The sequence below is a fragment of the Ursus arctos genome, unplaced genomic scaffold, assembly GCF_023065955.2.
Source record: "Ursus arctos isolate Adak ecotype North America unplaced genomic scaffold, UrsArc2.0 scaffold_12, whole genome shotgun sequence".
NCBI classification, from domain to species: domain Eukaryota; kingdom Metazoa; phylum Chordata; class Mammalia; order Carnivora; family Ursidae; genus Ursus; species Ursus arctos.
In genome coordinates, this window is record NW_026622786.1 from 32,195,113 (window position 1) to 32,212,224 (window position 17,112).

At 42.4% G+C, this 17,112-nt stretch overlaps 1 protein-coding gene across 1 annotated transcript in view; it reads right to left on the bottom strand.

Annotated features, from left to right (window-relative positions):
- Window positions 1-1,182: 1,182 nt before the first annotated feature.
- LRRC8C (leucine rich repeat containing 8 VRAC subunit C) overlaps window positions 1,183-17,112 on the bottom strand; it is a 78,587-nt gene continuing 62,657 nt past the window's right edge. The window contains exon 3 of the mRNA XM_026497645.4: window positions 1,183-7,702. Within this exon, the coding sequence (XP_026353430.1) occupies window positions 5,429-7,702 (2,274 nt within the window). The 3' untranslated portion in view covers window positions 1,183-5,428. The remainder of the gene's footprint in view (window positions 7,703-17,112) is intronic.

A 17,112-nucleotide genomic window follows, 5' to 3' on the forward strand; every position in this document is an offset into this window, starting at 1 on the left:
TGATAACATTCAAACTTACATTCCAAAATATGCAGGCCTGGGGCCATGTGAGTACCCTCACTGAGTCTAAAATTGTCGTGATTTCCCTCTTATGTACTTCTGTACCCAAACAGAAGGGCTTATATCTCGCTAGCCTGAACAACTGACTTGATTTATTCAATGTCAGTGTTTATCTCAATATTGTGTATAAATGAAAGGACCAGAAGATGGGACATTGGAAGGTACCAGTGGACAGTCTTCTCTGTTTGTGCAAATTGCATTGAATCACCAGCTGTCTCCATTCTATTGCATTTCTCAGCTCATGTCTCCAAAATTTCTCGAGCTGCCACACAATTCTGTGTGAGGTTTTTGTTTTTTTTTTTTAAAGATTTTATTTATTGATTTGTCAGAGAGAGAGAGCACAAGCAGGGAGAGGGGCAAAGGGAGAAGCAGACTCCCCGCTGAGCAGGGAGCTGGATGGGAGACTCGATCCCAGGACCCCAGCATCACGACCTGAGCCGAAGGCAGACGCTTCACCGACTGAGCCACCCAGGCGTCCCCCTGTACAAGTTTCTGATGCACACATTCACAGGGCCTCTCACCACTCTCAGAATCCTTCCTTGTCTCAATAGAATTTCTCCCAAGGGCTATCAGTTGATTACCAGTAAGATGATGGAGGCACAAACAACTACAGAAAAATACGGTAAGTGGCAACATAGCTTCAAAAGTTACCAATCACAATTTTCTTCTGCGTAAGTGGTATATGAGATTTTCCTGAAAAGGGCTTCCATAAGCCGGAGTATGTGTGATGGAGGAGGGGAGGCTTCTAGCTGAGCAGAACCGTTCTGATTCCTTCAAGCAGCTGCGCGCATTACCGGAACACCGTGTGGCGAGAGCTGTGCTGGACAGCGATCCCATAATCAGATCTGGCAAAGGCACAGCCCTTGCCTCCAGACGACATATTCAAGCGCTAATGACTCCAATAGAACTCCAGGGGCCCCTGAGGTAGATGCTGCCGCACAGTGAATTAAGGAAGGAAATAATTAGTCACAATTGCAGAAACGAGCTAAACACGAAGCGAAAGAAGGCATGCGGCCCATTTCCTGCGGAGCACAGAGAGCCTTCGCAAGGGCAGAAGCAACACCAGGAGAAATGCAAAAGGTCAACGTGACTTCTATAATCGAAGAAGGGACGAATCTCAACTTTAAATTACAAAAATGACTTTATTTAAGTTATTTTCTCTTCCTATGTACTACAATAGCCAAATAACATGAAGACATTTTATCGGGAATTTGCACGATGACAAATCAACCTTCAAGCATTTTCTTGACGGTCTTAGAGGTTTGACCAGCATTTGACACAATTTGAACACAGACAGTGAGAGAAAACAAGTGGCAGGAAAAACAACAACAGAGTGAGCACATAAGGCATTGAGTTTCAACCCCAGTAAAAATATTCACGAGGCAGAATCGAGTGGGAGAAGGAATAGTATTCAGCAGAGAGCAAATTTATAATTACATTAAAAACCATACATAGGAACTGTGGTTTAACATGGCCAATGAGTTAAGTTGTACAAAGTATCCTTTTTCAAGGTCTTCTGATCAAAAAAAAAAATTCCTTGGGGCCAGGAGGACACTCTTCCCTCCCCTGGCATGAACTTCAGGATGTTACCTTTGTCAGTACATGGCTCTGGGAAGATGCAGTAAGAGGGGACACCGAGTTTGAAAGGCTGGTATGAAATTGTATTAGAAGCATGTCACTGAGACCTAAATCTGAAAAAATCAATGGCAGGTCTGGTGGAGACTGTCCAAGTTTTCTTACAATGTGTCTGAATTGACAAGAAAAGACGAGACTGTCTGACAGACTCTTGAGGCATTCCCCTCCCTCATAGCTGAGCTGTATTGTTCCCTTGTTTTGGTAACTTAAGGTTACTGAGGGACCCTACTGTGAGTTATTGAGATCCTACCGAGACGTGGACGGCTTGACTGGCATTACCACACTCAGAATTAATGGGAGACACCAACTGAAATTATATGAAAATTCATCTTATCTATTCACTACTAAGTACCGCTGACCATTTTCATAAAGATGGATCACGAATGTTCACTGTTTAAGTACAGATAGCATTACTACTGATCAGATATTTGGTAGGAAATGAGAGAGTAGAATAAACTGCTTAAAAATGGACTTTTTTTAAATGATAGAATTAGAAAAATAAACAACAGCAAAACTCCTCTTGGGGGAAATAGTAAGAAGAGATATAAAGAACGTGTCTTCTTTTTTCTCAGTATCAGAAATCATAAAACAGCACATTGCAAGGACTTGGATCTTCCCCATCCCAAGTAGCCCAAGAAAGATGCCAGGTTGTTTAAGACCCTCTCTAAGAAGGATGGCTTGAGAGGCAGATAAAGAGGCACCACTGAATGAACGAAACACTCCTAGCAGGCATATCCTGAAAGCCTTCTTGCCAAACACGATGCCATGTAGACTGTGGCAACTCTTTACAGCAGCTCCATGGGAAATGTAATGGCAGGGAAAAGGTGGGTGAACCGCAAGAAAAACCTACAGTTGTTTCACTGTATCAAGAACATTTATGTTGAAAGTGCTGTGTTAAGAACAAACCAAAACAAAAACCTAACACACAACTAGTTTTCTGAGGTGTGCTCTTCTTAGGGGAGTTCCACTGGGATACACTTCTATGCTTTGCTTCAACCAGACCATGTCCAGACAATGACCTGTTCTACACTTAACCAGTAAAACTGACCAGAAAGCATACCCAGCATGGGCTTCGACCAGCCACAGGCATTACGAGTACAGATGGTGCTTTTAGATTTACAGAAGCAGTTGCTCAGGAATCCTATAGAGGATGGAGAAATAGAGCTAGTTGTTCCTTTTTTTTAGCAAGAGCACTTATAAAATACAGAAAGGGATTAGGTAAACACCCGTTTACACTGAGTTGATCCATTAAAGGACTTTAGAAAAATCAGCAGTTCATTTACCTGAGTTTCCCATTTAAAGGCTAAATGTAATTGAATGATTTTTGCTTATAAATGTGAACAAAAACAATATTAAAAAGGGCCAGAGTCAGAAAATTGACACTCAAGATGAAGTCTGAGACTTTTGAATTTTTATAAAATCTAATAGAAACATCTATGAATTATCCTTCTCAGTTTAAGCATAAAGTCATAGAACAATACTGATTTACTGGATGTTATTTAGAATTTAGGTTAGGGGTCAGCCTGTGAAATCATTAAGCAAGCAAATTAGAGTCTTCTGGAATTGAGAGCAAATTATGACAAGTGTTAAAAGTACTTACTAGTCACTTATGTCAGTTATGAACCCCACGTGAGATTATGATTTAACACCAGATAAAGACTTCAGCATAAATACGATTTTTAACCTGAATAGATCCCTTTTGAAGGGTGGTGTAGAAAATAACTATAAATTTTATCCAGAAAAATAGTGCACCCAGTGTTTTACCAGTAGTTATCTAAGCTTACCTTTTTCAACAGGGTATTTTTGTCATGCTCAGCCATGGAGAATCCTCCAAGTCTTTTGTTTGCTTAAAATAAGAGGGCTGTATTTCTAAATACAACACATTGTTCATAAGCAGGATCCTAACCACATTCTGGAATTGAATATCTGCCCCTACAAGAAATATAGCTATGTTACTATTTTAACATATCATTTCCATTCTAGGTGGGAAATAAGTTATACAAAATCACCATTCGAACACTTGGACAAGAACAGAAACAATAAAGCATCCGGACTGCATGATTTCGTTATTCAACAAATGAAAAGCATCTCTTCCCCAAATCCTTCACTCCATGACACCTCCTAGCATCTCCAACACGAGTGAGGTACGTGTGTCTGCTGAGCAGTTGTGTTGAATTCCAAAGCAGCACTGTAGAAAATCACCAGGATCAAGGCGCAAAATATAAAAGCAGTTATTTTGAAACCCCAAGAGCATCTTCCTATTGTCTTTCATTGCTAAGTCACAAAACTCTCTTAGGTCAGACTAGAGTTCTGACAACAGTCAGTGTGAATTGACTACAGAAAACACAATTCCCATGATCAGCAAAACTGGCCCTGGATCGAGGGCACGAATCGTGTTTTCATTTTCCTGAAGAATCAGTTACAGATTTTGCCCAAGATGCGTATACTATGTTGGTTTAAATACAAAGATAAATAAAAGCTCTGCTGACCACCAAGCAAAAATTATTTCTAAGTGACAGCCACTTAGCAATTTATTCACCCCTTTAAAAAAAAAAAGTAACAGAACCATTTTAGGTGAGATGCTTATTTTAAGCCAGAAAACAGAAACAGTTCCTTGTGCTCACATCGCTCGCACCCGCAGCAGGGGCAGGAGTCCGGGAGCTCCACTTACGGAGATGTGGGTTATTCTGCGTAACAGGCAGGACGTGAGGAGCTGGCCGCCCCACGCTGCCCGGAGCAACCCGGGCCCCTGACTAGAGTGCCAGCTCTTTCAGAGACGGCTTCGGCAGGGCATTTTTTTTTTTTTTCTGTCTGATGTACCCACATATCAAGATATCAAAGGTTATTACATTACTTAAAAACCAGGCTTCTGATTCTGATTTTTAAATTTAATTACCTATTTTAATTAAAATATATCTAGCTTCTCTGAGGTTGCTCACCAGTACTACATAGCAATATTAAGATGAAGGGTGGGGGGAGGAGAGCCTCTGTATTTTGTTTTTAAACGATATTTTTGAAATGTTGGGGAGAACACAAATCAGTCAGATGATACATGACCAATTCAGACCAGCCAACCATGGAAGATTATTGATTTCACTCACTTACAAAATCCTAGCCTAACAACCACATTGACTGTCAGGTAAATGAAATAACACAATTTAGGGTTCTGTTGGAGACGAGGAGAAATTTGGAAAGCAGTGGTCTGTGGCAATGCACTTATGTGAATTTACACTCCAGAGAAGAGTCTCCCGTAGGATGAAGGACTCGGCCAACGCGGAAGGCAGCCGGTCTTACAAGGACTAGCGCAGACTCCTTGGTACAGACACAGTAAAAACAAAAGTAAGGACCCTGGACAGGTGGAAACAGGCAAAAAATGACCTTTGCAAAATATCTATTTAAAAAATACCAAAAAGCATGCAACTTAAAATTCCCTCCCTTTCACAAGAATGAAATGAAAAAACAAAAAAACAGACGGAACCACCTGTTTCTGTCAGTAGAAAACAATAATAGGTACATTAGGTTCCAGGACAAATAAAACTTTAAAATATTAATATTGAAAAAATACAATTAAATTTTTATTAAAAAATACATACTCCTTACTCAATCTTTGTGTACATTTTGTTTTGTGTGACAAAAAAAAAAAAAACAAAATAGGAAAGGCATTAAGACTACCTAATTATTTATACTGTATTTGGTAGAAGCACGTCTCAGTCAGGCTTTAAAGAAAAATAAGTTATTCTGCTTTCATTTGCTCCCGGACATCAGAAGGCAGAGTTTCAAACAGAGCATCTTCCACAACTAACCCGGCCCGCTTCAGGGCCCGACAGTCGCCCAGTTCGGGAGGGAGGATTTCAAAGTGATTGCCTTTAACGTCTAAGTAGGAAAGAAATAATAAATTTCCAATTTTCGGTGAAAGTACCGAGAGGCTGTTTTTCCCAATCTTCAGCGTTTTAAGTTTCTTGCAGAAGTAGAGTTCGTCTGGAAGGCTCTCCACTTTGTTACAAGTGATGGAGAAGTACTGCAGACTCTGTAGCACCCCGACCTCAGGCGGGATGAAGCGGATGTCATTGTAGGACAAGTCCAAGTACCGGATCTTGTTGCATAGGAACAGGTGGGACGGCAGCACCTCTATTTTGTTGTGACTGAAGGCCAGGCGCTCCAGGCTGGTGAGCTTCTTTATGTGCTCGGGGATGTAGGTGATGCTGTTGTGCCACAGTTTCAGCACCGTCAGCTTTCTCAAGTGCTGGAAGCTAACGATTTCCTCGATGGATTTCAGATTATTTTCCTTGAGGTCCAGTTCCTGGAGGCTGAGCAGACTGAACACGGCATGGGGGATGCGCTCCAGGTCGCAGTGGACCAGCTCCAGCTCCGTCAGATTGGTCATCTTCTTTAAATTGTTCAGCATCACCAGCTTGGTGCCGTCGTTGTGGACGCACATCTTCTGCAGGTGGCTGGAGACGTCCACCACCGCCTGAGGGATTTTGGAAACGTTGCTTTTGATAGAGAGGATTTTAAGGCTTTTGAGATCCCGCAGAGACTCGAGAGTGACATTTTTGGAAATGTCATGACTTAGAGAGCCAACCAGGTAGAGCTCTTCCAGATTCCGGAGCCCGTACATCCAGGGGGGCAGCTCCCTCATATCATCAAACTTGACGCTCAAGACCTTGAGGTTTTCCTTCAGGAAAGAGAGCGCCGCACTGTGGATTTTGACTGAGCACTGGTGTAGCGAGAGCTCTTGGAGATTGTCCAGCTGCGCGATGGTGGCGGGGATCATTACGTTCTTGATGATTTCCAGTTTGAGAGACTGCAACTCTGTGATCTCAAAGACTGTGTCCGGAAGACCAGAGAGCATGATAAGAGGCAATTCCAGCCGGTTATGGGCATTCGTCTGTAGCTTCTGCCTCAGTTTATCGGGAGTCCACTCGTTATTTAAGTTGAGCTGCTTTAATTTGTTCTCGCTGACTTCAGATAGGAACACCGCGAATCTCTTGGAGTACAGTGGGTCATACTGATCTATCATATGAAGCATAAAAGCAAAGTCATTTTTCACGTCTGGAATATCGTCAATTCCAGTCTCCTGCCGGACATACTCGAAAGAGTATTCCCGCAGAGAGCGGTAGAACAGCCAGTATAAGGTGTACAGGCACGTCAGTCCGTAGATGCTTACAAAACACAGGTAGCAAAAGGACAGTTTGGAGAACAAGTGTGCCATGGTGTGATTACAAGAAAAGTTTTTATATCCGGTCATGTCCTGAATGTCGACGTTACAGTCCACGGTGAACTGAACTTTGGAAACCAGGGCGCTATTATAGGCGATGATGATCAGGAATTTTATGACCTTAAGCACAGTCTGGCGAACGTACATGGCATACAGGATGTCACCTTCTTCGACGTGCAGCCTGAACTTCTTCACCTTCTCAAATAAGGCCTTCGCTTGCTCCCCTTCCTTCTTATCCAGGGCTCCGGCAGTGGACTTGTCAACCACGAACTTCTCCGGAATGGACTTTAAAGACTGAGAGTTGACCAGGCTGCCTTCCGGACCCGACTGGATGGTGTTGGACCTGCTCATGTTGTTCTTCCTGTTGTCCTTTTCCTCGGAATCCTCCCCAGACACCTCCGATAAAGCCCGTGTGGTCCAAGGAGAGTCAAAACACTTCCCCAGGATCGAGATGAAATGTTCTATCTTGGAGCTGGAGCCGGGGAACTTGAACCAGAAGTTGCTGCAGAGCATGAAGACCAGGGTGTGGATGAGGACCAGGTAAGGGAAATACTTGGCGTACCAGTGGAGGGCCCGCTCATAGCACATCTGGTTTATGAAGCTGTACTGCTGGAGGTCCAGATCTGTCTTTAGTCCTTTCATTTCTACAGTGGCGGGGTTGGTAGGAGACGGTTTGGGGGGAGGCAGCGGGGTGGTGCTGGCCACTGCTTGGGAGACATTGGACACGGAAGAGTGATTCTGAGAAGGCTGGACTCTTTTCGGAAGGCAGATGATCTTGTCTTGCATGACCTGGAACACAGAAGTAATATTTTCAAATTATATTATTCAAAGAGCTCCGATAATGTCATTAGTGTGAAGAAAGCAGCAATAACGTCCAATAAATGTCCATTTCCTTTGCCTGGAGAATACAACGTTCGATTCCGGCACCAGGATTTCATTCCCTGTCCATGTGCTGGGAAAATGAAATACTTGACTTTGCTCATCGTGTGTAAGTTATGACATAAAACACAGCAGTTGTCTTAGGTCACAGAAGAACTCACAACAAAATAAGTATTTAAAGAACATTCATGTATTTTAAAATTTTGCATTTCTTCTCTCCCTGGAGCCTGGAGAATCAGTCATTTGTCTGGGAAGTACATCCTCTTATCAGACTCAATCTTGAACTGGATGGCTCCCCAGATTAGATGGACTTGTGTATGAGAATTAACAGGATTGGCAGGAGGAAATGTGGAAGAAATTCCTGTCTTTATCATTTGCCCTTTACTTTCTACCCATACCCTGGAATGCATGCATAGATGAATGCAAATGGCCTTCATACAATGGGAATTCACTAAGCTTTTATGAAAACCATTTCATCTCTCTGCAGAGAGATATGAAGGAATCAGAAGCTCTTCACAGTAAAATAGTTAGGTTTAAACTTGCTGGCTTTTCACACAAAATATTACATTGAAAACTTTTATCCCTCTACCAATACAGCAATTTGTTGGAAAAAAAAAAAAAAGTAAGCCCAAAGAATGTCCAGTAGTCTCCTAACATTGCAATTTGGGTAAGGAAGAGGGCATCCTTTTTGCAGATGAAGGAGTATGAGGCCAAATACTCCTGGAATCAACCTGGAGGAACTGTCCCCAGGAACAATAAGCAAACAGTCTGGAGGAAGAATAATAACCAAGGAATTGACAGCAATAATGTGAGATTAATAATGCAGGGAAAATCTATTTGTACCTTAAAAATGTCAAATGGCTGGAAACCCGTAGCTTTCAGTGATTCTGCAACAGCAAAATGTTTAGTAACTTTGGTAACAAACAACAAAGCTCCTTCCATTGATTATAGAAGCAGAAACTGAATCCATTGTCAAGTGGGTGCTGTGGCATGGGAATGTGACCACAAGTTGGTGACATGGGGACACTGCCCCCCAGACAGAAGTACAAGGTCTGACAATGGAGTGGGGCACCCAACATTTAGCAGAGTGTCCAAGACAAAGGAGACCACCCACGTGTATTTGCTGAGAAAGTGGATGAGTCCCAAACCGACACGAGTATTTCCAGTTCGGAGCTGCGTATGTCTGCATGTGGCCCTCAGCTCTTCTAGGGAAGAAGGTAAGGATGGCAATTATAGTGCTGACGGCAGAAAACTTCTGCTGTGTTTAATACGCCACTGACTCTGTTCTAAAAATGTCACCGGTATTCATTGTCACCAGAATCCGATGAGGCAGGTACTCTTATTATTCCCATTTCACAGATGAGGAGACCAAGGCACAGAAAGGTTAAGTTACTTGCTACTATCATCCTGCTCAGGCCACCTGGACCCAGAGCCCACATTCTTATTTCATTTTACTGCTTTTCTAGAATTAAACCGAAAAGATCCCAATCTGACTTTATCATAACAAATTACCTTATGCAAATTTTGTCACAGGAAAAGAGCTTATTTCTGCAAAACCCTATGCAGGTGACAGTGAAAGAATTAGGTTAAGGGGAAGAGAAGAAGTCTCATTACAAGAGTTATAAAAGCTCTGTCCTGGAAGATGAAGCAGGGAGGAATTATTTACTATGTCAAATAGGAGAAGCAAAGAAGAAATCACACATGTGACTGCATTTCTAGAATTTGGTGGCTACAGAGGTGTGAGAACTGAGCAGTGGTCTTCAAGCGTTTCTATCACTTACCTATGTCAGAGAAAAAATATTGACCACGCCCACTCAGTATATGTATGTCTATTCATAATTACATCCATAAAGTCCTGTTGATCCATATGTGAAATATTAGAAAAGCTTAATTCCTTTCCCCTGAGGCTTAAAATAAATACAGGCATACCATGAAGATATCGCAGGTTCGGTTCCAGACCACCACAATAAAGCACTTATTGCAACACAGCTAGTCAAATGAATTTTTTGGTTTACCAGTGCTTAGAAAAGTTACGTTTACACTGTACTATCGTCTATTAAAGGGTTACGTCAAAAAAATGCCCACTGTCATCTGAGCTTTCAGCAAGTCAAAATCACTGGTCACAGATCATCATAGGAAATATAATAATAATGAAGAAGTTTGAAACATTGCAAGAATTACCCAAATGTGAAACTGAGACATGAAGCAAGGAAATGCTATTGGAAAAATGGCACCAACAGACCTGCTCACACAGGGTTGCCACAAATCTTCCATTTGAGAAAAACACAGTATCTGCAAAGTGCAATAAAATGAGGAGCGCCTGTCTAAATAAAAGTTTTCATTTTTATCTCACATCTCAATGCAGCACCCTTTGCATTTCTGGGGGGTCAAGCACTCTACCTTGGAAACCCCTGGAATAGAAAATAGCGGGAGGAAGTCTAGACAATGCCAGATTACCCGTAAGGAATACGGAGGAGAGACAAACAAGCCATTCAGTGTTTGGGGTCCTGTTCTGGATGTGCTCCCATTCGTGGTCTTGTTAACGCTCCAGCAGTCTGTGACGTCAGCAGAAGGTAGGGGCGAGAGATGAACAGGGAAAGGGAGTGCGTCCCTGAGTACCTTCCCCAAGAGTGACACCTTGGAGCTAGTGTGTTAATATGGCATTGTTAGTGTTATGAGGAAAACACGGAAGCCTTGCTTTGTGAAAGCAAGATCAGTTAGAAGGTAACGAGGCAGGCACCTTCTTAAAGTGCTAACTCCCTGCCAAGCAACCAGGCAGCCCCATTCCTGGCCCCCTGCCCAGCACTTCCCAGGCTTGTTCCTGATGGTGGAGGATGACAGACCTCTGGAGCTTGCTTGCATAGGGTTTCAGGATATCCATTGCACAAGGGTGCCAAGCAAAGGGGGCAAGCAAGGGTGGGCTGAAATCCTGCTGTGCCCCTCAGCGGGATGGAAGCCCCATCCTCTTGGGGTTCTCTATGGTCACAAGGGAGGGCTACCTGTTTATATTCTGCACAAATGTACCTGATTGGCTAACATCGGCCATGCTAGGAAGGCAGGTCATATTCTCCCCATTCTACAGAAGAAAAAAACAACTCAGGTTCAGAGAATGGCAGTAACTTGTCCAAGTTCACATAGCAGGAATTTAAACCTGTCTTCTGTTTACAGCCTAGTGTCTTCTACCCCTCCACATGTCTTCTCATCTCACCAAGCGTCTGCTGGGAGGGCTTCATAGAGAACAGCCCAGCATAGTGGAGGGAGACAGAGCGCATCTCCCCAAGTTCCTCTCAGTCTTCTGATGCCGGATTTCTATTTCAATCTTCACAAAGACAGAATTTTTAAAACGTGCCTACTTAAATCCCAGGAGGGGAAAGACGGTGATCTATTTTCCATCAGCTGTTAACTATTCAGAAGTGAGCACAGAGTAGAAAAAATACTGGAATTCAGTTGCTAAGGACAATAGCTGCTCCTGCAGCTGAAAGAACATTTCATAAGAAGACTCCAGAAGAGATGCAGCTCAGAGCAGAATTCTCCAAAAATGTGATGGCAGGTTGCCTAATCCAGGACTATGAGAAGGAACAGGGCAGGTTCAGGAGTCCAACAGCAAGAGTTGGAGGATTTAAACAGTAAAATGGCCTCAGGACAGAGGACGGAAGTTGCCTCCGCCATGTTAAAGACACACAGTATTTCTGAACATGGCAGCATTGAGAAGAACTGGGAGAAGGATCTGCATTTTCGAAGGTGCGGTAAAAAAGGGAAAGACAGACAAAAGTAAGGCAGCCAGGCTTCCTAAAACAGCAGCCGCAACCACAACAACAAACGGCACAGGGTGCTCTGTGGTATCTTTGTAAAAAAGAGCAGCTTGTAAGAACTTGAAATTCTTTGTTTCCTCTTTCCTGCTTTTTGGAGAAATTTGTTAATTCAACCTAGATACCTCACTTCTCTTTACCTTTTGCCAATCATTTAAAGGTTAGAGAGCCAAACAAGCCTTACAGAAAGGCTGCAACACCAATTTCAAAGGAGGCTCGGGGTTGCAGGCTGAGGGAGAGCGGCTGGGGGTGAGCAGGGATAAAGCCCCCCCCACCCCCCCAAGCTCATACACACGTGTCACAATGCAGAGGAATTCCACCACTTTCATCCAGAGGCAACCCTCAGAACGCTTGAGACCAGAAGCTACAAGGGGTGTTTGTGCAGGGAAAAGGAGACTGAAAAGGGAGGGAAATGGGGTAAGGGGAAAGAACAAAATGGAAAAAGCATAAACAAGAGAATCCAATCCAAAATACAGCAAGGTGAGAAAGTTACTATCCTAAAGGCGGATATGAGAATAATTCTTGAATAAAAATCATCTGTGTTAAGGAAAATATCTGAGTTGGTTTGGGAACCAGGAAGGGAAGGATACAGAATAAGGTGAGTCACTGAAAGCAAAGGTCAGATGAAGCCATGGCAACAAAGATGGCCAACCCTACTCTATACGGGGATGAACAGGCTTGGAGGTTGGAGGTGGTGAGTCAGCAGAGCAGAGAGGGGCTTGAATCAAAGAAAATGGGTCAGGCAACATGGTGGGAGGCTGGAGTATATACTCATTATTTCTATTTTGAGATATAAATACCTTTCAGTCTTGCCTGGAAGTTTGGTGAAATCTGCTACACAGAGACACGCACAGACAGACACACACACAGAGCTTTTGTTAGTCAATTTATAAGAATCACAACAAAAAGGAACAAACTTGCATGCGTGCATCAAATCTGTACAGACAGGGAGAATCTGCCTGGGATGGTAAAAATCTATAATGCCGTTTCCATGGAAGCAGGAATGAGGACCATGAGAACCAAATCCTTCCAGGAGTCTGTAAGACTTGGAGATGGCCATGGGGCCAGGGACCGGAATTTGATCCATCATGCTCTAGATCCGAAGGGGCAGCTGATGTCAGGTGGCAAACCTGTATAAAATGCTCAAGGCCTTACGATGAAAAGCCCCGGAGGGATAAAAATATACATGTAAAATTGTTCCATCACTGTGATTAATACCTAGGTAATGTTTCTGGAAAAGAAACCCAAGGGTTTCAGGGATTGCCGAAATGGGCTCAGTAAAATTTGGACTCATAAATTCTCATTTGTAAATTATTTTGAGATAACAGCAGTTTTTAGGGGGAAAAAAATGAAACTCAGTGTGTTTTCAAGACAAACAAAGTGAAAATTCAAAAAAGGAAATAACTGGGAATTCAAAAAAAGGAACTAACCGTGGCGCCTGGGCGCCTCAGCTGCCTAAGTACCTGCCTTCGGCTCAGGTCATGATCCCTGGGTCCTGGGATTGAGCCCTGCTTCAGGCAGGGAGCCTTCTTCTCCCTCTCCCTCAGCTCATGCGCTCTCTCTCAAATAAATAAATAAAATCTTAAAAAAAAAAAAAAAAAAAAAAGGAAACAACCCAACCAAACCATGCCTGAAGTGGTCCTCAGATCTAGGAAAAGAAATCAAATATTTAAGATCATAATTGTCACATTTATCCCAGCAAAGAGTTGCATTTTTAAGTGGAATGTGTGCCCACTTTATCACGTGTTGAAATGCCTTGCACAGTCAAGGCAAAATTAGCGCCTTTGGATAGTACTTGTCACGATTTTAAATCATTAATGGTCATGGCTACATCTTAGATTGTCTGATACAGCTTTGATGATAGTTATTTGAGTCTCAGTACTTTGTTAGAATTATAACATCCACTATGATAATGTAAAAATAAGATCCCCTTAATTTAGACAATTTCCAGAAACGCAAGGCAGCGAAAAGCAGAACCCACCTGTGATAACAAGTTGAAAAAGTATCTCATTTGCATGAATGAGGCACCGAAGAGCTGAGGTTAAAAGAAAACAGAACAAAACAAAACCACTTAGCTTCAGAGAAGCTGCTTGAAATAACAAAGACAGAGTAACAGAAGCAAGTGCCAGCTTATCTCGAACATGCTGGAGATAGAAATGACATTGATGGGAGTGGCAGAACAGGAGAGCGGAGTAGTTCTGTGTGTGCCCTCAGAAGTCAAGCGTTTGGGCGTATCTGCTGTATGTCCGCTATTATGTAGGGATACCAAGAACAATAGGCCCTTCGAGGTCAAGCACGGGAGAAAGTCAACTCATCAGTAATCACTGTGATAACTGTTCACACTCATGCTTGTCTTTCACAATGAACTTTAAATCAACTCGCCTAGATCCAGAAAGAAAAAGAACCCCACCATGGTGGTATTTTTATTGGAATTAAATTACATTTATAAATTAGTTTAAGAAGAATGAACATCTTTATGGCATTGATTTTCTCTCTCCACGGTGTGTTTCCATTGATTCCTATCCAATTTTATGCCTTTCAAGAGTGTTTTACAGCTTACCTCACAGAGATTTTGGACACTTAATGTTATCCCTAAATATTTTTATTATTTGTCATTACCTTTTTTTTTTTTTTAAACACAGATGGTAACATCCTTCTTTCTCCTTCCCTACCTTTGTGCCATCCCTTAGTAAGACTAGTAAGTCTGGGGCACACCCTTCCAGATCTCTACTTGTGCACATGCATACATAGGACATCCAAACCCATGGGCTCTCACTACATGGGCTGTTCCTGCACCTGGAGCTTTTCCCTTCCGTTGTCTGTCTTGAAGACCGTAACACGTTGCCACATAGGGCTCTGCTTCATTTTGAGGACCAGAGAACTCGTAGTGTGCCTATGCTATAATTTACTAAAAACATTCCAATGATGACACGCATTTAGGTAATTTTTCTACTGAGACCAATGTCAATGTCAAGAAATGACACGCCATCTGATTTTACATGGCATTCTACAAAACAGGACAGAGAACAGATGGGCGGTTGCCAGAGGTTCATGGCAAACGTTCAGCACCAGGGAAGTTCGCCTTGGGTTATTGAGATTCTGCTCTATCCTGTTTGTGGCGGTGGTTCCAAGATTTACACGTTTTAAAACTCAAATATAGATCTTGTTTTGATAAAGAGTGCACTCTTGAAGGTGGCAGGGCTAAATGCTGTCTAGCATCAACAGTACCCCACCAGCTTTTTTTAAAAAAATATTGTTCTTTCATCTACTTTGCACTCCTGTCGGTAATTTTGTTTTATTTTTTAGGCGTCTCTTTTATGGATCCTAAAAAAAATCCAAACTAATCACTTCTTTCCTTTTACAGTGAATTTAATCCATGACATTATTTTGCTCACTCATATTTGGATATTTACTGATATTTGAATTTATTTCTGTATTTTTTTTTTATTTTTATATATCCCTTTCCTTCCCTCTTCCTGCCTTCTGCTGTATTGATCACATTTTCCACACCTCCTATTTTCCATCCTGCCTCACCTGGTGAGTAATGTGTAGACTGTATTTCTAGAAAGAGGCTACCTATAATTTCTTAAAACATACACATTTAAAGTTTTCAGTCTTGCAACCCCGCTCCAAGCATGTTGGAACTACCCACTGAACTAGCCCATTGTGTTGTTCTTGGGCTTTGTTTGTTTTCTCCTGAAACACACATTAAAAAAAAAAAATGACCTATCGTTGGCTGAGCTTATTTATAGGTTTATGGAATCATGCACTCAACCAGTTTTCTTAGTTACTGCATCTTCTCTAAGGAGATTCCTTAATAATTCTTTTAATAAGGGTCTGTGGACTGAAAGCTCATATACCTTGTGTATCTGAACGGGTCTCTATTGCTTTCATTCTTGAATAATAGTGTAGAAAGTTATAAAATTCTCTTGTGGACAGCAATTTCCCTTCAGTGCTAGAATACTATTCCGTCTTCTGGCCTCTATTTTCACTGCTGGGAAGCCTGCTGTCACCTTGAGTTTGTTCTTTAGTGGGCAATCTATCTTTCTCTACGATCTGTCTCTTTAAGATCTTGCCTTCAACCCCAGATCCTCCACAATTTCACCTTAATCCTGAATGTATGTGGATTAATCCTGCTCAATATCTGTAGCTAAGGACTCAACTTTCTTCATTTTCGAAACTTCAGCAAAATTTCTTTAAATATTGCTTCCACCTTGCGCCATCATTTCTTCCATGTTTTCCCTGTCGCTCCTATTAGACGTATGTTAGAGCCTCTCGGCGATCACCCACGGTGTGTGTGCTCTTTAATCCCTGCCTCTCTGTGCTGGGCTCTGGGTTAACTCTGGATTCTTATCTAATTCATAGTCTTATTTTTCATATTTTTAAATTCAGGGACTTTTTATTTCCAAAATTTCTAAATGTTTTCTATCCATTTGCTCTTCTGTCACATCTCCCCATTTTTTAATGGTGTATCTTTCTCTTGGACCATTGTCAGTGTATTTATTTGGACTTCATTATTTGTTTCAAAATGTAGTTTGGTCTCAAGTGAATCAATGTTCCAACGGCTGATTTTGCTGAGAGCCTTCTCTGAGCATGGTTTTCTTCCTGTGCTCTGGGTGGGAAGCTGGTTCTGAGATGGAGATTGTCTCCCACCATCTCTTGTGCACTCTTTTGTGGTTTCCTGCACCCAACCCCCTGCCCCCCAACCCACCATTGGCTCTTATCACGGCCTTCTGATGTTCCGCTCTGAAGTCAGGGTCTCACGGATCTGGTCGGGAAACAGCAGGCAGGCTGGCTCAGCTCCTGGTTGGGAGGCACGGTTTCCTCAGAAGCACCAGTCCACCATCCAGTTACTTGTCATTCTTTTCAGCTTCCTTTCAGAGCGGGGGCCTTTGGCTTCAAACAGTGACCAGGCTCCCGGTCTCTTATCTCGTTTCGTGCATTTTTAGCTCCCCTTGCTGGCGGGAGCCGAGCCCTGGCTGCTACTGCCTGCTTTTGGCTCACAGCCCGACAGTTGCTTCAGCTCCACTCAGTATTCCATTCCTGCTCCACAGAAATGCTCTCTTGTTTTTGAATCCATGTATGCATTTTTAAAATCTCTTTTTATACCTTACCATGGCTATGTACATTGAACAGAGGGAGTGCTTTGAAGTGCAACACTTGCTTCTGTATCTTTTCCAGAAGAAGTGCGTGTGTGTTTTAATATGAAATTTTAGTTTCAAGACTAAAATAATGAAGAATCAGCATTGCCTGGGTAGTGCCAGACAAGGTACACCTGTCATGCCGAATTCCTCTCCCCACCAAAGGCTGAATTTCTTTATTCATCTCCCAATAACAGCGTATGAGAGTACGTACTGTCCTACAACCTCAACAATTAAGTCCATTACTCTTTTTCTATACATTATAACCCCCAAATTATTTCTCTCGTTTAGACTTTAAGTCATAGTTATGACTGTATTATCACTGTAAGCAGTGAGAAAACTTGCTGCGTATGATAAAACAACAGGTGTC